Genomic DNA, 16,414 nt, shown 5'->3' with positions numbered 1-16,414 from the left:
GTAAAGGGGAGACTCGTGGGCATGAAACATTGAAATTTGAGTTACTCCATTGTTAGCATCTTCACTCCATACTTGTGTATTTTGTTCTAGGTACAAAGACTACAGGGAACCCCCCTGGTCTGCAGACGCGTACACATTCTCCAAACAGTACTGGTGCGTCCTGGCTGCAAGACTGGCTTTCGTCATACTGTTCCAGGTATGAGTTCACTGTGTTTTGTCTATAAGCTGCTCAATTTCAGTCAGCTCATTTAAAGAGGACCTATTATGCTCATTTTTCAGTGTATACTTGTATTTTGGGTTTCTACTAGAACATGTTTACATGCTTTAATATTAAAAAAACGCTTTATTTTTCTCATACCGGCTCTGCTGCAGCACCTCTTTTCACGCTCTGTCTGAAACGCTCTGTTTGAGCTCCTCCCCCTCTCAAAAAGCCCAGTCTGCTCTGATTGGTCAGCTAGAGCAACTGAACTTAAGTCTTTGGACTCCGCTCCAGCTCCTCTCTAACTAGCTTTGTTTGAAGGTGTGCCAAACTAGCCGCTAGGCAAAACATGTTACTTGGTGACATCACCATGTTACGGGAAAAAAAGGCAGGACTTCAGGCGAGGCATTTGAAGTTTCTGTGGGGGGAGAGTAACTCCCTTTGGCGTGGACTTCGTGCTTTGTAACTTTGCAGACCTTTTACATGCACAATAAACTACATAACACACTAAAGGAAAAAGCACAAAGGCATAACAGACCTCCTTTAAGACCATTTAAAATCACAACATGACACAATATAAAATGAAGATAAAAGCAAACTATCTACATATGTAAATTAGTCAGACGTGTTTAACAGGTGCAAACCTATTGAGAACCTTTCCAATACATCACTCTCATTACTCTGCAGTATGGATCAAAGCACCCACACTGTGTTGCTTTGCATTGTGTCATCTCCATGGCGTTCTGCAAAACAGATTTGTATCATTAAAAGACAGATAAAGTTTTGTTTGTATGTTTGTGTTTGTACGCGTGGGCCAGTCTTTCCTAATTAGGTGGATCACTATGTACTCTCATCACGATCGGGAATATTACCAGATGCCTCAGTCAGACGGCAATCAGCTCATTGGATAAACATCCGGCTGTTCGCCCGCACGCTTCGCTTAACATATGTCTACCAAATGTCCTTCAACAACTAAGCCATCATTACCGCTGCAGAAAAATCCTTCTTTAAGTGTCAGACACATGAAAAGTATTTAGGAAATTCCTTACAATGTCTGTCAAGTTTCTAGAGAAGAGATGAGCGTGACATGAAATGGACAAAGGTGTTCTAAAAACAATGAGAAGTGATTTGTTTTAGGATTGTCTATAATAGTTTGGCCCGCCAATTTAGCTCGCTTACCAACACGTAAGCGTAACCGTAGCTGTTAAGTTACTTTAAAACCCTTAACGCTCTATTCCCGCCATTGGATCAAAAGTCGTAGTCCTTCTCAGAGTCATAACCAGTGTGAACCATTGTGACTCACTCTTTCCGAGGACATAATTATCTCTGATATGTCCATAAATCTACGTAGAAATAATAGAGAAAAGACGCTCATTATAACTCCAGAACTTGCCTGAGAATCGATTATTTTTTAAGTTTTATTCAGTATCAAAGTAATCCAGGGATAGTTGTCTTTACTAGGGGCTGTCGCAATAACCACAATATTGCAATACCGCAATTTAAACTCTTTGCAATTGGAGTGCTGCAAAAGTCTGGCGACCTGTCCAGGGTGTTCTCTGCCTTCGCCCAATGTCAGCTGGGGTCAGCTCCAGCCGCCCTGCGACCTTGACTAGGATTAGAGGTTACAGATGATGGATGGATGAATGGGAGTGCCGCATTTTCACACTTTGCTACCAACCGCAGCAGCGTGACAAGGTGCTGAGCGTCTTCTCTGCGCTGAGCACTGCACGTATGGTGTTTTTTTTCTGGTCGCTGAGAGCTGAAAAATGTAGACCGGCGGGTCAGCTGTCATCTTTGTCATTTAAAAAGCAATAATATACCTAATTTTAGCCTCACAATAAAGCTTATTTATACAGCACTAAAATCAAAAGTAATTTGCAAAAAAAAAAGGTCGCAATAATACCACATATCGCGTTGTTGTTGAGCCAATCATTATCAGCGCAGGGGAAATTCCTTCACTGCGACAGCCCTGGTCTGTACATCCACAGGTACATTACTAACAGGAACTGTTTAAAGCTTATTCAACATACTTTTAATGGTGCCAGTTTGTCAAAATGCACCAAATATAGGTTCAAAAATGGGACTCAGGTTGCCCCAAATTGCTGGAACTGTAGATCCCCATCTTAGAGCATGATTATCCCCCAAATAAAAATATTTAAACATTTTTTTTCCTCCCTTATCCATCCATCTTTTCCTCTCTCACACATCCCTTTCTCCTCTCCTCTTCCTCCTCCAGAACCTGGTGATGTTCCTCAGCCTCGTGGTCGCCTGGCGGATCCCCGACGTCCCCAAAACCGTCGTGGAGCAGTTCAAACGGGAGAAGAAGCTCCTGGTCGACGTCTTCTTGCGGGAAGAGAAGGAGAAATTCCAGCTCATCCGGAGCCTCTTCTCCAAGGACGCCAGCCTCCACCCGAACAGGCACACGCTCCACCCGAGCCACGGCCTGCCCGCCCCGGGCCGCTTCAGCACCCTCCCGCCGGGTCCGACGCAGGGCTCGGCCGGAGACGGAGGAGGAGTGCCGAGGGCGAGGTGTCGGGCCGCCAGCTTCAGCCAGTTCACCCCGAATATCCCACCATCGCCCAGGAGTGAAAACGAGAATTCGAGACACACGGCGGTGTGACATCAGCCGGGGCCTCAGGACTGGAGAACATGTTGCTTGGGTGATTCGGTCCCTGAATGTCTTTGCCTGTGTCTTTAGCGTTCTGAGTAGTGCTGTGATTAAAAAAAAATCACAGCATCGTCTCGAACAAATTAGATTTTACTGGTCTCAGTGTGGTTGAATGTGCAACACTAGTTGAATGAGTGTGTTGTTCCTACTTGCGCCGACTGTTCACCTGATAAAAGTGTTATATTATTTTTACTTTTTGGTAAAAATAACCGATTTAGCGAGGCACACTTGCTTCATAGCGTAGACAAGCAATAATTACAGTATTAGGCTGAACAATCGAATATTAAAGGACATGGAAGAGACAGGAGATAAAGAAAGAACTATTAACAAATGGACAGATAAAGCGATGAACAATTGATGGACACGGGCTCTTTACCTGAGCTGGGGATTGTCCGAATTTTCCTGCTTTTTGTGCTTATGCTCTTTATGTATTTTTTGTTTTTAACAGAATTTGTAGCAGCTTCAACATTCCATATTTTCTGTACTTTTCAAGTAAAGGATAATGTACAGTGAGCCGGTTATTATTGAAAAATAAACCCCGACGTGGTTTATTTCACAACAATGACCCGCAAGCTGTACATTATCCCGCTTATTACACGGCTACTTAACTTAAGAAATCAATAATTTGACACAAAAACGGTCCGCCAGAGTCTGACATCAGAACTGTGTCCATAGCAACGGTCTGTTATACATAGCAACGCTCTGCTACAAAGTAATAACACACCGTAGAATGCCGTGATGGACCAATCAGAATGGAGTATTCAACAAAGCCGTGTAATATTACATGGTAATGAACGCACACGAGCCTCCTTCTACTGACCACCTGATTTCTCTCCACAGAATTCAGGAGTCACTTTGAATTATTTTACTAAAATTGTAATGTTAGTCAATATACAGCTGCCGGTTATTGTTTCTCTACATCCTGCTCTATGTATTTGATGGACAGATGCACATGCCAACTGTTGCATGCCATTCATAGACAGCCCAAGCTGTAGTTTTAGACATAGATTATCTGTGAAGCAAATGTTTTTTTCCTGTTAGCCATATGGACTTTACAGCCGTCAACTGAACGACTTAATAACTACACTTCTGAATGCAAAGTGAAAGCCAACTCTTTGCAAACTGTGAACGGCAGCGAGCTAAGAATGATCTCGCTGTTTTTTACTACTTCCCTTGACAACACCCACTTCCTTCAGTATGAAATAGATTGTATACTCCGACATTCCTGCGGGTGAGTAATACATATGGGTTAAATAGAAGAGCTGTGTTTCACATAAAAGAACTCACTGGTGTCACGCAACCTCTGGCAGCCATGTTTGTAGTCTTCAGCTCTTGACTGTCAACATGTTTTATTTTGTACAACTGAGCCATCTGTTTTCATTTCATCACGGATAGATCGGATTGATTTTATGTTTAGATAATAGCTTGTTGGCTAGCTAACATAGGCCTACTACAGTATCTGGTCCAACTATTGCTGTATAGTTGTTAACAACTTATTAGCATACCAGTTATATTAGCTTTGGCATGTTAAAGTTAAACTGAAATTTGAATTCTCCTCACTTTTTGTGCAAGAAAATATAAGCTATAATGATAAAGTGCATTATCTTCAAGAAAAGGATTTTCTTTACTGTGGCAGCAGTTGACTGACATTTGGGGGCTGGCGTTGCTAGGAGACAGGTTGTCAACTTCCATGATGCGCTACTTACAGAGCAGTGCAGGACTGACGTATTTTTATAGGCCAACCCGGAGGTTACCATCTCACGGGTTCCCTCGACCAAAAGCCAATGGGATATTTCCATTAGGTTTTGGATTTTTGCAGAAAATAGGCTCTGTGGCAAACAAACGTTTATGATACTTACATGTTTTGTTCAGCAAGATAATCTTCACAAATGACCACCACTTTTATGATTTGTGTGAATGCAATCGGCAGAAGTAAAAAGCTAACATTAGGCTATAAACAAACTACACCACGGTCGCATGAGCGCGAGTATACACACGAACGAATCGGCATGACGTCTCATTTAGCCACTTGTTAGCAACCGCCTTTTTGAAGACACTTAAAGGCTTCAAAATCCACGAGTGGGATATATACTGACATATTTTATGTCGTAGAACAAAACATTAAAATCTCTTAAGCTTGTGTTAACCACAGACCTTACTTCAGGCATCTTACTAAAAACCCTATTCAAAATACCCATTGACTTCCAGACGAGGGAACCGGAAGTGTTAAAACGCTAACTCATTTCTGGCTTATTGGACATATTCCTGTAGCGCTCTATTAAAGTGATATTACAAAGCATTTTTGCTTGCCTATATTGGTTACCACTCAATTTACCAGTAATGACATCGCTTGTCAGAACTAAAAATTCGTGCCCTCTGGAGAACACTAATGTAGGAGGCCCTATCGCTGCAGAAAAATTAATAAAGCTTAAATTTATTATAAAACTTAAATTTACTTTTTCTTTTTGGTAGATCCAATTTTGACGAGTCAAAACAAACACCAATGATATATATACTATATGCTGATTTTTTAGCAAAAAATGAACTTTAATTTCAGTTCAACTTTAACCATGGATGTGTCGAGAGACCCGGTTATGGTGGAGTGTCAGTCCTGCTGCCAATGTGTCTTGTTGGCAACAACAACAACGTCTTTAGGGGGTAAACACCAGGTGAGCAACTTTCTTTGAAATGATTGGGCGCCACCAGATCCACCTTATCCAGTTCTTGTTACGATGTTAATGCTGTAAACATTCAGTACTGTTTCAGAGGCCTTGTAACTGCTCTTGTATTTCCAAATACATCACAAAACACAACATCTGTTTGCTCAGTTAGGACTCTAGAGACACGTTGTTAACTTTAAATGTACTCAAATGGACTTTAGGACAAGGAAATCGTGATATTGGTGTTAATGCTGGTTTCTGTCATTCAAAGAAGAGAAGTGTTCATCCTTAACCTGATCCTTACTTTACTTAAGCTGGTGTAGAAGTTCTTAAATACATGATTGTTAGGTGGATTATGAAATAATTTTTACATGTCGTGTGATCTTGTTTGCTTTTATCTCATTGGTCTGTTCTTTTTTATTTTGTATTTTTTTTTTTCTTGGCCTTTTTTTGGACCGGGTAGTACCTTGTGAGGTTACCTGGCCAAAAGAAAAATCCTCAGAAAATAATAAACATACAAGGCTGAAGCGGGTTTCTGTGCTTGCTAGAATGTGGCATCGCAACACCAGTTTGATATATTCAGATAATCCTGCATGTACGGATATTGGGATGCTTCTTTCTTTTTTAATGAACATCATATTTGTTATTATCTCAGGTGCCTGTTTCCTCTTGTAGGCTTCTCTACGTTATGTTTTGGCACCAGATGAGGTAATTGTAAAGCTTGGTTGATCTTGCCTGGAAGGCTTTTGGCACTCATTAGACCAGGTGCACGAGAGATGAATCCTCCCAAACTCTTGTTGTTCCCTCCTGCCTTTTTCTTCATCTTAGCTTTCCTACAAGTTGTCCCGATTCAGAAAAAAATACAAAAGCAAGTGGACTGCCCACTCCGTGTTAAACAAGCTAAATCAGCACTCTGATTAAGCAGTAAGAAATCCTGTATATTTTTCCTGCAAGATGGTGGAGACCAAAACAGAAATAAAAGAAGAAAGAAAGAGTGCATTTGACAACTCCATTGGGATGCTCATGTTGAACTGTCTGACAAATGAGTAAGTAGACAACTGTTTCCTAAAACAACTTGATATGACAATGGTACAGTATATCAGGGCTGACTTTCTGCCACTTAGTGGTCATAAATGACTTAATACAGCTTTGAATGTCATCTTCTGATTGAACCTCTGACCGCTCCATCACACAAAGAGCGGGTTATGACTACTGGTTTCACATTTGATTTATAATTAGACTTAAAGTATGTTATGGTACCTATTCTCCCATGAGGTGATGAATTAAGACTTAATAAGCAAACATCAAGGTACATTCATTAAACAACTACCTCTCGCTGGCATGTGCAGCTTTAAATAGGTAATCAGTATTGTGCAGATATCCTTTTTTTAGTCTTTAAATTAAAACATTTTTTACCACTCCTTGCATTCTGTTACAGTACATAGTGAGATAAGAGCAATGTTTAGTCGCATTTGTCCAGTTGGAAACGGGGGCACCTGTGGCCGTGAAATCAACGAAAGTCAGCATCGGGCTCGTGCTTGTGCTCGCTCTAAATGGACATGAACGAGCATCGCTCAACACAGTGAGGCGACACACGTCAGCTAAAAGCACAATATCACTCTATATTTCAGCTGTTTGGCAGTAATGTTAGCTGACCAGACGGAGGTCTCTCCATGAATCAATGCTGATACTGTGTTTGCTGCTCCTGCCTCAGCGCAGGCTTCAGCAGCGGGGCTCCCCAGCGAGAAACTCATCTCCCTCCGCCCGCAGCCGGAGACAGCAGGAAGACACCGGCAACCGGTCGGTAACGAGACGGTAAAGTTTCTCTCTGAGGAGCCCCGTCACTTCACAAGACACGGGAAACCTCTGTTGGTCTGGAGGAGCTGCAGCATTTATTTCTGCACAAACGTCCACTGTACATTCACTAGATATTCTCAGAGTTAAACTAACTCTTCTGCAGTGTGGAGTGAGCGCGCGTTCACGTCTAGAGGTGGAGCGAGTACGCGAGCAGGCAGAGGAGACAAGACAGCGGCCACACGCGAGCGCGCATATGCGAGCGCGCATATGCGAGCCGACCTGCTACATTTATACGCTTAGAAAGTTTCAAACAGTGTCATGCTCTGGCTGTGCCAGTCTTTGTTATTAGTTATGTTTATGTGATTTTGGTTTGTGTTTTGGTTTCTTTTATATTCTCATTCCTGTTTCCTGTTTTATTTTGTAATTCACTCCTCCTGTGTCTTGTCTGGTTTTACTTCCCACCTATGTTTGTTTTCCCGCCTTTTGTTGATTGTCTGCCCTGCCCTGATTTGTTTCACCTGTGTGTAATCATGTCTTGTATTTAAACCTGTGTGTTCCCCTCTGTCCTGGTCGGTTCGTTTGTCTCTCCAGCCCTGTCTACCTTGTCCTCCGTGTTACTTGTTACCTCCTGCCCTGATCCTGGTGTTCCTCGTGTTTCCCTGGTTTGTGATTTTTGTTTTTGTCCTCTGTTTGGTTTTTGTTGTTTGTTTCTATTTGTTCTTTTGTACTTTGTTCCCCTCCCTGCATTTTTGTTTTTTCTTGATGCCTGGTGTTTTTTCTGTTGTTCGGATTATTTCAGCTTGATTTATTAAAGCTCGCTTTTATTTAAAAACTACCTGTTCTGTCTGTAACTCTGCGTTTGGGTTCAATGTTAAATGTAAACTCCCCACACGACAAACAGTCCCTTTAATTTTTACTTTTTCATACTAGATGAGCTACAATCTTCCAATGAACTCCCTGGAAACTGCAGAAGAAGCGTACCCTTTCTGGGGTAAGTATACCCCCAACTGGGAATCACTGCTACACCTACTAATGTGCTCTACTGTATGTGACTTTGTGTGTGTGGGTGTGTGGTATTGGAACATCAGGTAGTTTTCCTTTTTGTAATACGAGGCCAAATTGGCACGCAACCATAATGCAATTTAGCTAAACCTCATTGCAGAAAAATGAGCTGCGGTTAGCACCCACACACAGTGGGGGGGAGGAGACTGCAGTAGGTGTGTATGAATGAAATCTAGCAACTTCTTGTCGTTGCAAACTTGTCCCTGAAGGCCAAATTGTCTCGTCTTATCTTCTGGCATGTGACCATCCTACCAGAAAACATGCTTAGCTCCAGCGATAAAGATGATCTAACTACAGCAACATATGGAATCGGCAACAACCGTGTCCAATCACAAGCTGCTTACATGATACTAACATTAAGATCATGATCAACACCAGCTGTTCAAGTTGTGGGAGGTGGTGGTGGTGGACACATCCATGCATGAGTGTAACTTTATGGGATTCACATTCCTGACATGTTAACGGGGATTTGAGCGAACTGCTTCTGCAGCTTTTGGTGAGATGTGTTAGCCGCAAAGTGGAACCACAAAGCCGCCTTTTGCTGGACTGAATGCACGCTGAGAACAGCCATTAGTTCCGTTAGCTGCTCTCCAAGAAAAGGTGCTGTGCTCTGATGATGATGCAATAACCCGCAATCTCGCTAAATCCGGATGTGCAGCAGATTTCTATATTCATAAATCCGATCTGTCTGATCTGAGTGTGTGTGCGTGTAACTGCGTGCTCTTCCAAAGAGGATTATGTAAGTTGAAAGCTTTACTATAGTCTGGTCATTTGACAAACCCTGCTCTCAGTGACCGGACGCACGTAAATATTTGGCTTTTTAGAGGCTTAGCTTCGACACAGGCAGAACATAAGCTGATGGCTGGTCGCGTGTGGGGAATCGCACAAAACCTGCTAGATTCTCTTTTTTCCTATGACGGCAAAAATAGGTTAAATAAGCTAATAAAAGGGGAGAGGCTACAAGTAGGAACACATGGTATAAAAGGCAGAGTAGCATATGGATATTTTAAAGGTGCCATATCGTGCTCATTTTCAGGTTCATTCTTGTATTTTGAGTTTCTACTAGAACATGTTTACATGCTTCAATGTTAAAAAAACACATTATTTTTCTCATACAGTCTGTCTGAATATACCTGTATTCACCCTCTGTCTGAAACGCTCCGTTTTAGCGTTTTAACCCCCTCCTGTCTGCTCTGATTTGCTTTCGAGAAAAATATGGCACACCTTTGCAAAAGTAGATCTCAAGCTATGGGTGGTATATTCCAATGAGCCTGCATGTGACATAGGAAGGGGGGTTGTTGAATCCCGTTTTCTGATCCGGGCAGCTCACAAAATAATTTGTCTTATTTCACAGTTTGTTGGTTGGTAGTCACTCCAGGTGACGGACGCAGGAAGTACGAGGCCCGTTGGCCCTGTCCCACTTTCTTTTTAAGGTCGCGAATCATTTTATCCCCGCAAATGCCCCTGTATTGCAACACGGTAAAGAAGACTTTCAATCAGGCCCGCCCACCCAATGCATGTCCAGACTGGAGGGTGTCAGAAGTATTTTTATTCTACCGCTGCTCCAGATACCAGTGGAAATGCTATTATCAAATGGTTTTGACACTGGTGTGGCCATCGCAAGCTCTATAGAGGAAAGAGAGGTTGGCAAAGGAGGGAAGAATCCTAGAAAGAAGAACAGGTGAGAGTAAACCAAAGGAAAATGGTGAATCCTGTCCCTGCAGAGTAGTCTTCCAGCTGACTCATCCGACAGTAGAGTCACTTCACAGATGATGTCAGATCTCGATTCATGTCAGCCGATGGATATTTAATTAATGCATGAGCTGAGATCACTGCTGACTCCTGTGCATGTTTATGCACACAGGAGGAGCTGATTCATACGTCTGACCTCTTGCAGTCAATCCCTGGCAGTTTCCTCGTTATTCTACAGAGATCCTAATTTATAAACCCTGAAAAAAACCTGAGAGCAGCATGTCCTTACGTTGGTGTCTTCAGCTTTCTTTCATCATGTGTATGTGTAGGCCTCTAAGAGATGCAACAGCACACACATAGTATTCATACACAACATGTAATGAAATATAATCCATCCGGAACAGCTGAATTATGAAATATCTATGATGTATGTTATATTATTATGAATGAATTTGGGTACAGTATTTAACGTAGACTGAATGCGAGGCAGTTCAGGTCAGTGGCACAATATGTTATCCTAACACATCTACTGAATGCATCAGTTTGCTTCAAAATAAAACGACAAACACTTACATTGCAGTACTCAAAGATAAACTTTACTTAATTTTTTTCCATCTTCTCCATTTTTTTTTTTAATTATATATTTATTAAAATTAATTTATTTATTTATTTTTCATTATTTCTTTTATTTTATTTTATGCTTGTTTTTTTGTATTTTGTGGGGTTGTTATGTTTGTGAGTCTGTCTGTATGTGTTACCTTTTTGTTTGTGATGAAAGTTAAAAAAAGAATAAAGAAAAAACAAATTCTCTCCAACATATAATTTGGATTAATATTTAAACTCGTTTTCCATGTCACTTTATTTTGAAGTTGTTTTCATTCACGGGTTCCTCAAGGTCATTGCCCTCTGTAGTTGCCTGCAGCTAAAGCAGTGCTACTGTAGGTAGAGCTGTTTCACATGGCGTCATGTGCTGCATTTCTATCCTACATGTCTGCGTGTGTGTGTTGTTCCCTGCCTCTGGCTAATTCCTGGCTTGCCCTGATTTGTTTCAAGTCTTCATTGACTTTCCTGCTTCTACTTATTCTACTCTTCCAGGAAAGTGCTCAGACATTTTGAGAAGTAATAGTTTAAATTCCCCACCCTCCATTCATACGTATAAAAAAACATGTCAGGTAAAACACAACAAAAAAAAAAACCTGTTCTACAAATTAGGTGTGTAGCTATAGTACTAGGCTATATTGTCCACTATAAACATGCTTATTTCCAACTTATATAAAGGATGCAGACACAAAAACTGTCAGGATATAGTGACAGTTTTATAAAAATAACTTTTGATCGTATTTGCTCAAAGTTACCGAGTGCAGCTTTAATGCTTCTTCTGTGGAAATACAAAGAAATAACTGAGCACTATCATTATTACAATATTAGACTGCAAATTGGCCGCATGTAATGACTAACAGGTAGATACAGGATGAAAAAGAGGCATCGGGTACAGCAGCAATCTGAGGGGGTATTACTGTGGGATCGCTATGTCATGCACTTTCTAATGGACTTGATGAACTGCCAAGTATACGGGGGATTAGGTTACAAGTCAACACACCTGCTTTTTGAGCCAAACAGATTAGGTGTGAAAGTGGTAGGCTGTTCTGCCTGAAAAGGTGACAGGGGAGTGAGGGAAATGTCAATCACACAATCTGTACACACCCACACATTCATTCATCCATTGGTACCAACCATGTCATACTACGTTGTTGTGAAGGAGGTTAAGTAATGCTACAAACTTACACTAAATTTTGTTAAGGCAAAACTGTCATGGACATTTTCAAAGAGGTCCTTTGACCTCTGACTTCCAGATATGTAAATGAAAATGAGTCTTATTGGTACCCACAAGTCTCCCCTTTACAGACATGCCCACTTTATGATAATCACATGCAGTTTGGGGTAAGTCATAGTCAAGTCAGCACACTGACACACTGACAGCTGTTGTTGCCTGTTGGGCTGCAGTTTGCCATGTTATGATTTGAGCATAATTTTATGCTAAATGCAGTACCTGTGAGGGTTTCTGGACAATATCTGTCTTGTTTTGTGTTGTTAATTGATTTCCAATAATAAATATATACATACATTTGCATAAAGCAAGCACTCCCATATTAATTAGAGTATTAAATGCTTGACAAATCTCCTTTTAAGGTACTTTTTGAAGAGATAAAAAATGTGTGATGAATTTGCGATTAATTGCGATTAAATATTTTAATTGATTGACATCCCTTGTATTAACATTGTAAGAGTATCTGAGAATGGATTGTTCTTTATAAGTCCGTATCAGCATCATCAATGTATTGAAATGGCAGCTGACTCCATTGACAGGAAGTGGAACCTATCAGCATAACCGAAGCTACATAAACGGTATAAACCTCTTCTGGTTTGATCGGGCAGACGCTGTTTTTTTTAAAGGAGCAGACCAAAATAAATCAGTTATTTTCACCATTTTTTAAGATTATTTTTGGTGCATTTTATGCCTTGAGACAGGAAATGTGGGGAATGACATGCAACAAACGGTCCGACCAGATGGGAATCAAACCTGGTACTCACTGCTCAGGGCATTTGTGCCCATGTAAAATGCGCCCTAACCTCTTGGCTATCGGGTCACCCCTTTTCTTAAAATGTATAGATCATGCACAGCGTATCTCAGAATATGCTACAGAGAAAGTGAGGATAAAAATAGGGTGAAAATGATCTGTTGGTTTTGCTCCAGAATCTCTAACGAAGATGAAAGAAAAACTAAAAAATGAACAGTAAACCTACAGGGATAAAATAAAAAATTAACCTGTTTTTTATTAATCAAAAATAATTACACATAAATGCATTAATTACAAAACAAAATGAATGAGTCCTTTTATGTGGAAAACATGAATCTGCACTGTTTGTTTAATTTCTCACGAGGCTCTCGTGGATGTAAACACAGAGACGGCTTATAGTAAAAGTATGTAAGGGAGACGAATGGAGGATGACGCTGTAGCAGAGAGAGGTCATGTTCCTGTATGTCTGTGTCCTCGGGCAATATTACGCTTTGCATTGTAAGTCATATACTTCTCCTTTTTCCTCCTGTTTTTCTCCATCGGACACACTGGAAACTCCTCCTCCTCCTCATCTCACCTTCTCCTCCTCCTCCTCCTCTATCTCTGTCTCCGTCAACAGCTTTTGTCTTTTTTCCTCCTTTAAAATACGGATGAAAGACTTCTATAGAACTCTGATGTGAATTCTTTCATGTGTCACTCTGGGAAAGAAAATGCCCCAGGCCACACCTTAACATGCACCAGCAGCCTCCGTGCATTCACACACTGCACAAACCAAACACACCGATATGCACTCTTATATGTCTGCACACACTCAGCTAAAACACAACTACAAAAAAACATAATTATACACGTGCAAAACATAGGGTATGCGTATTTGCAGAAGAAGAAGTGTGCTTTTAACACCCACCCACGCACATGCACACAAACACACACACTCACATCCATAGAGATCGCAGTCAGGACGCACCCTATTCTCTGTCCATCTGTGTAAATACATTAACTTTTAAGTGTGAGAGGAGGGTGTGTTTCCTCCTCTCTTTCTGCTCTCTCCTTCACTATAAATAATGAAAATATCTAGAAATGATGAGCACATATTTTAACCCTGTTTCCTTACAATGATGTTCTTGTATAACTTGTTTGCATTGGCTAACACATTTCTTGAGGGATCGTGGTCATGGATTATGTTTTTCTTTTGTTCATATTGAATGTAACTGCAAAATGTTCAGTCAATGTCAATGTTAACCATGTTAAGGCCAGTGAAAGCACTTAGTTAAAGCTGCATTAAGGGCGGGGGAACTCCAGAACAAGCAGCTGCAAAGCCATAAAACCAGCTTTTAAGTAGTTATAGCTCACATATTAGCCACCAGCTGCCAACTTACTACATAAAACATCATCATGAATTTGGGGTTATGTCTCTGGCCTGCTGAAATCAAAGGTTCATACGATATCCAGTGCATTAATAAAGCAGCAAAGAATTATTTGCTATGTAAAGATATAGAGGAGTTGTAAGAGCCAAAACATGATGTATGATGTATACAGAGGTTGGTGTAATTCACTTTTAGGAACACTAGGTGGCACTGCATTAATTGATTGACCCAGTCACGGGTATATAAGTAAGGAGGTGTGTTGTTGGCGTCAGGGTTTAGCCCGGAAGGGCAAATGGTTTTTGACCGCAGGGACGCTGAATTGTTTGCCGTGTTGTTACTGTTTACTCGTTGCTATGGTAACTGGACTTGCTTCCTTAATACCATATTAAGAATAAATGAACTATTATTGTAACACCAACGAGCGGACTCAGGATCAGTTTTGTACAGCACAACAGACAACTAAAGGTACCATCTACAGCGAAAAGCGCGTCAGTCCAGGGCTAATCACCTCAGTAGCTACAGTAGTAGACTTTAGCTCCTACAGGAGTAATGTCTACCTGAGCAGAGAATGAAGTCACTCTCACTCTGAATGTGTTGTAAACCAAGCTTCTCTGTGTTTTGTTTACACAGCCGGGCCGTGCCACATTGGATAGCTCATGGCCGCTGCTCTGCACTGCACTGCTACGGCGGTTACAGCTGATAACGTCATCGGGACAGTCGTAGCACCCATCCTCTGGTTCCTACTGACTACTCTGTCAGAACCGTTGCCACTGTTTTCACTGTTTGTGCTGTTAGCTGCGAGCTGCCGGCTCAGCTGTCGCCATTTTAAGAGCCGTGCGGAGGCACTTGATATATATATTTGTTTGCATACTACATACTACATTTTGGCCAAATCAGTACGTACTACTAGTATAGTAAACGGTTATCAGACGTTGTCAGTTAACATAATCCAAGCTGCAATAACATTTACCAATGTTGTATTTAAACATACTTCGTAGGAAGCAGGGTTAACCTTTCTCCAACATACTGGTGAAAGATTAATTACCGGAGAGCAGACAAATGACGTACATTTCTGACTTGATGATGATCCTTGACCAACAAGGATAAATGCCTGGTCCAAAGACGGGAGTCTTTACCACCGGACCATCTCTGGGCATGTGAACCTGTTTTTTTCGTGTCTACCAGAGTGACCCTGAAGCTTCGGGCTTCATATTTATTAATGTCACTGTCTATTTTCTGCTGTTTTTTTCTTCTTCTTCTGCCCCGCATGTTTACCATAGAAGGCCACAGTGAGCTGAACTCTCAGGACCTCTTAAATCTTGTTTAGACAGACAGACAGACAGACAGACAGACATAGATGCAAGAGCAAATACACAGCCACAATCACAGAAACACACACTGCCCACATTCACACGAACGTTTACCGGAATCAAAGCTCCCTCTCACACATGCTGCAGATTTATAATATGGGTCAGATAAATCCGTCAGAACCTGAACCCACGCACCATTACTCATTATCTGCTCTCAGGGTTTGAAACGTTGAGAGCAAAAAAAAATTCCACAGAAAGTGTTGTTTAAATGAAGTTTTATTGCCCCAAAAATGGTTTGCAGGCCTCATTGTTTTCTCATTGGACACGCATGAAAACAGAACAGAGCCGAGGCTTTAAAAAACAGATAAAGAATCATTATGGGATTGTTTTATTGTTTGACTCACAGGTGATTTTCATCCACCGAGCTGGAGATGATCATAAAAAGATGATGGGGAGATATTATTTTAGATCCAGCTCCATTGGATTGTGATAGGATCCAACGTTTTGTACAGCACCTTTTTAACTGCGCACCGATAAAGTTTCTTACGAGGTAACTCAAGTATTTTATGGTGGGTGAGTCTGGGAATCAGGAGTGATGTCTAACCTTAGAAGTGGTATCAAACAGTATGGGGATTTCTGGGTTTCCCATCGGCAATGTTTTCACAAAAGTTTAGTAGAATATGACAACACTACAGTAGTAGCGGGCTCAGTTTTGATTCTAGAGTGAAGATACTGGCATCATATGAAACTAAAAAAACTAAGTAATCCATTGGTACCAACCATGAGGTTAAATAATGCTCCAAAGTTGTGCTAAATTTTGGCGAGGAAAAAACTGGCATGGCCATTTTCAAAGGGGTCCCTTGACCTCTGACCTCAAGATATGTGAATGAAAATGGGTTCTATGGGTACCCACGAGTCTCCCCTTTACAGACATGCCCACTTTATGATAATCACATGCAGTTTGGGGCAAGTCATAGTGAAGTCAGCACACTGACACACTGACAGCTGTTGTTGCCTGTTGGGCTGCAGTTTGCCATGTTATGATTTGAGCATATTTTTTATGCTAAATGCAGGGTTTCT

General features: G+C 41.2%; 1 protein-coding gene across 2 annotated transcripts in view; it reads left to right on the top strand.

Annotated features, from left to right (window-relative positions):
• ano2b (anoctamin 2b) overlaps positions 1–3,477 on the top strand; it is an 84,762-nt gene extending 81,285 nt beyond the window's left edge. For both annotated transcript variants that reach the window (XM_037760878.1, XM_037760879.1), the window contains 2 exons: positions 91–196; positions 2,436–3,477. In XM_037760878.1, coding sequence (XP_037616806.1) covers positions 91–196; positions 2,436–2,819 — 490 coding nt within the window. In that variant the 3' untranslated portion in view covers positions 2,820–3,477. The remainder of the gene's footprint in view (positions 1–90; positions 197–2,435) is intronic.
• The last annotated feature ends 12,937 nt before the right edge of the window (positions 3,478–16,414 follow it).

The sequence above is a fragment of the Sebastes umbrosus genome, chromosome 23 (assembly GCF_015220745.1).
Source record: "Sebastes umbrosus isolate fSebUmb1 chromosome 23, fSebUmb1.pri, whole genome shotgun sequence".
Lineage (NCBI taxonomy): Eukaryota > Metazoa > Chordata > Actinopteri > Perciformes > Sebastidae > Sebastes > Sebastes umbrosus.
This window is presented reverse-complemented; position numbering and strand designations above follow the sequence as displayed.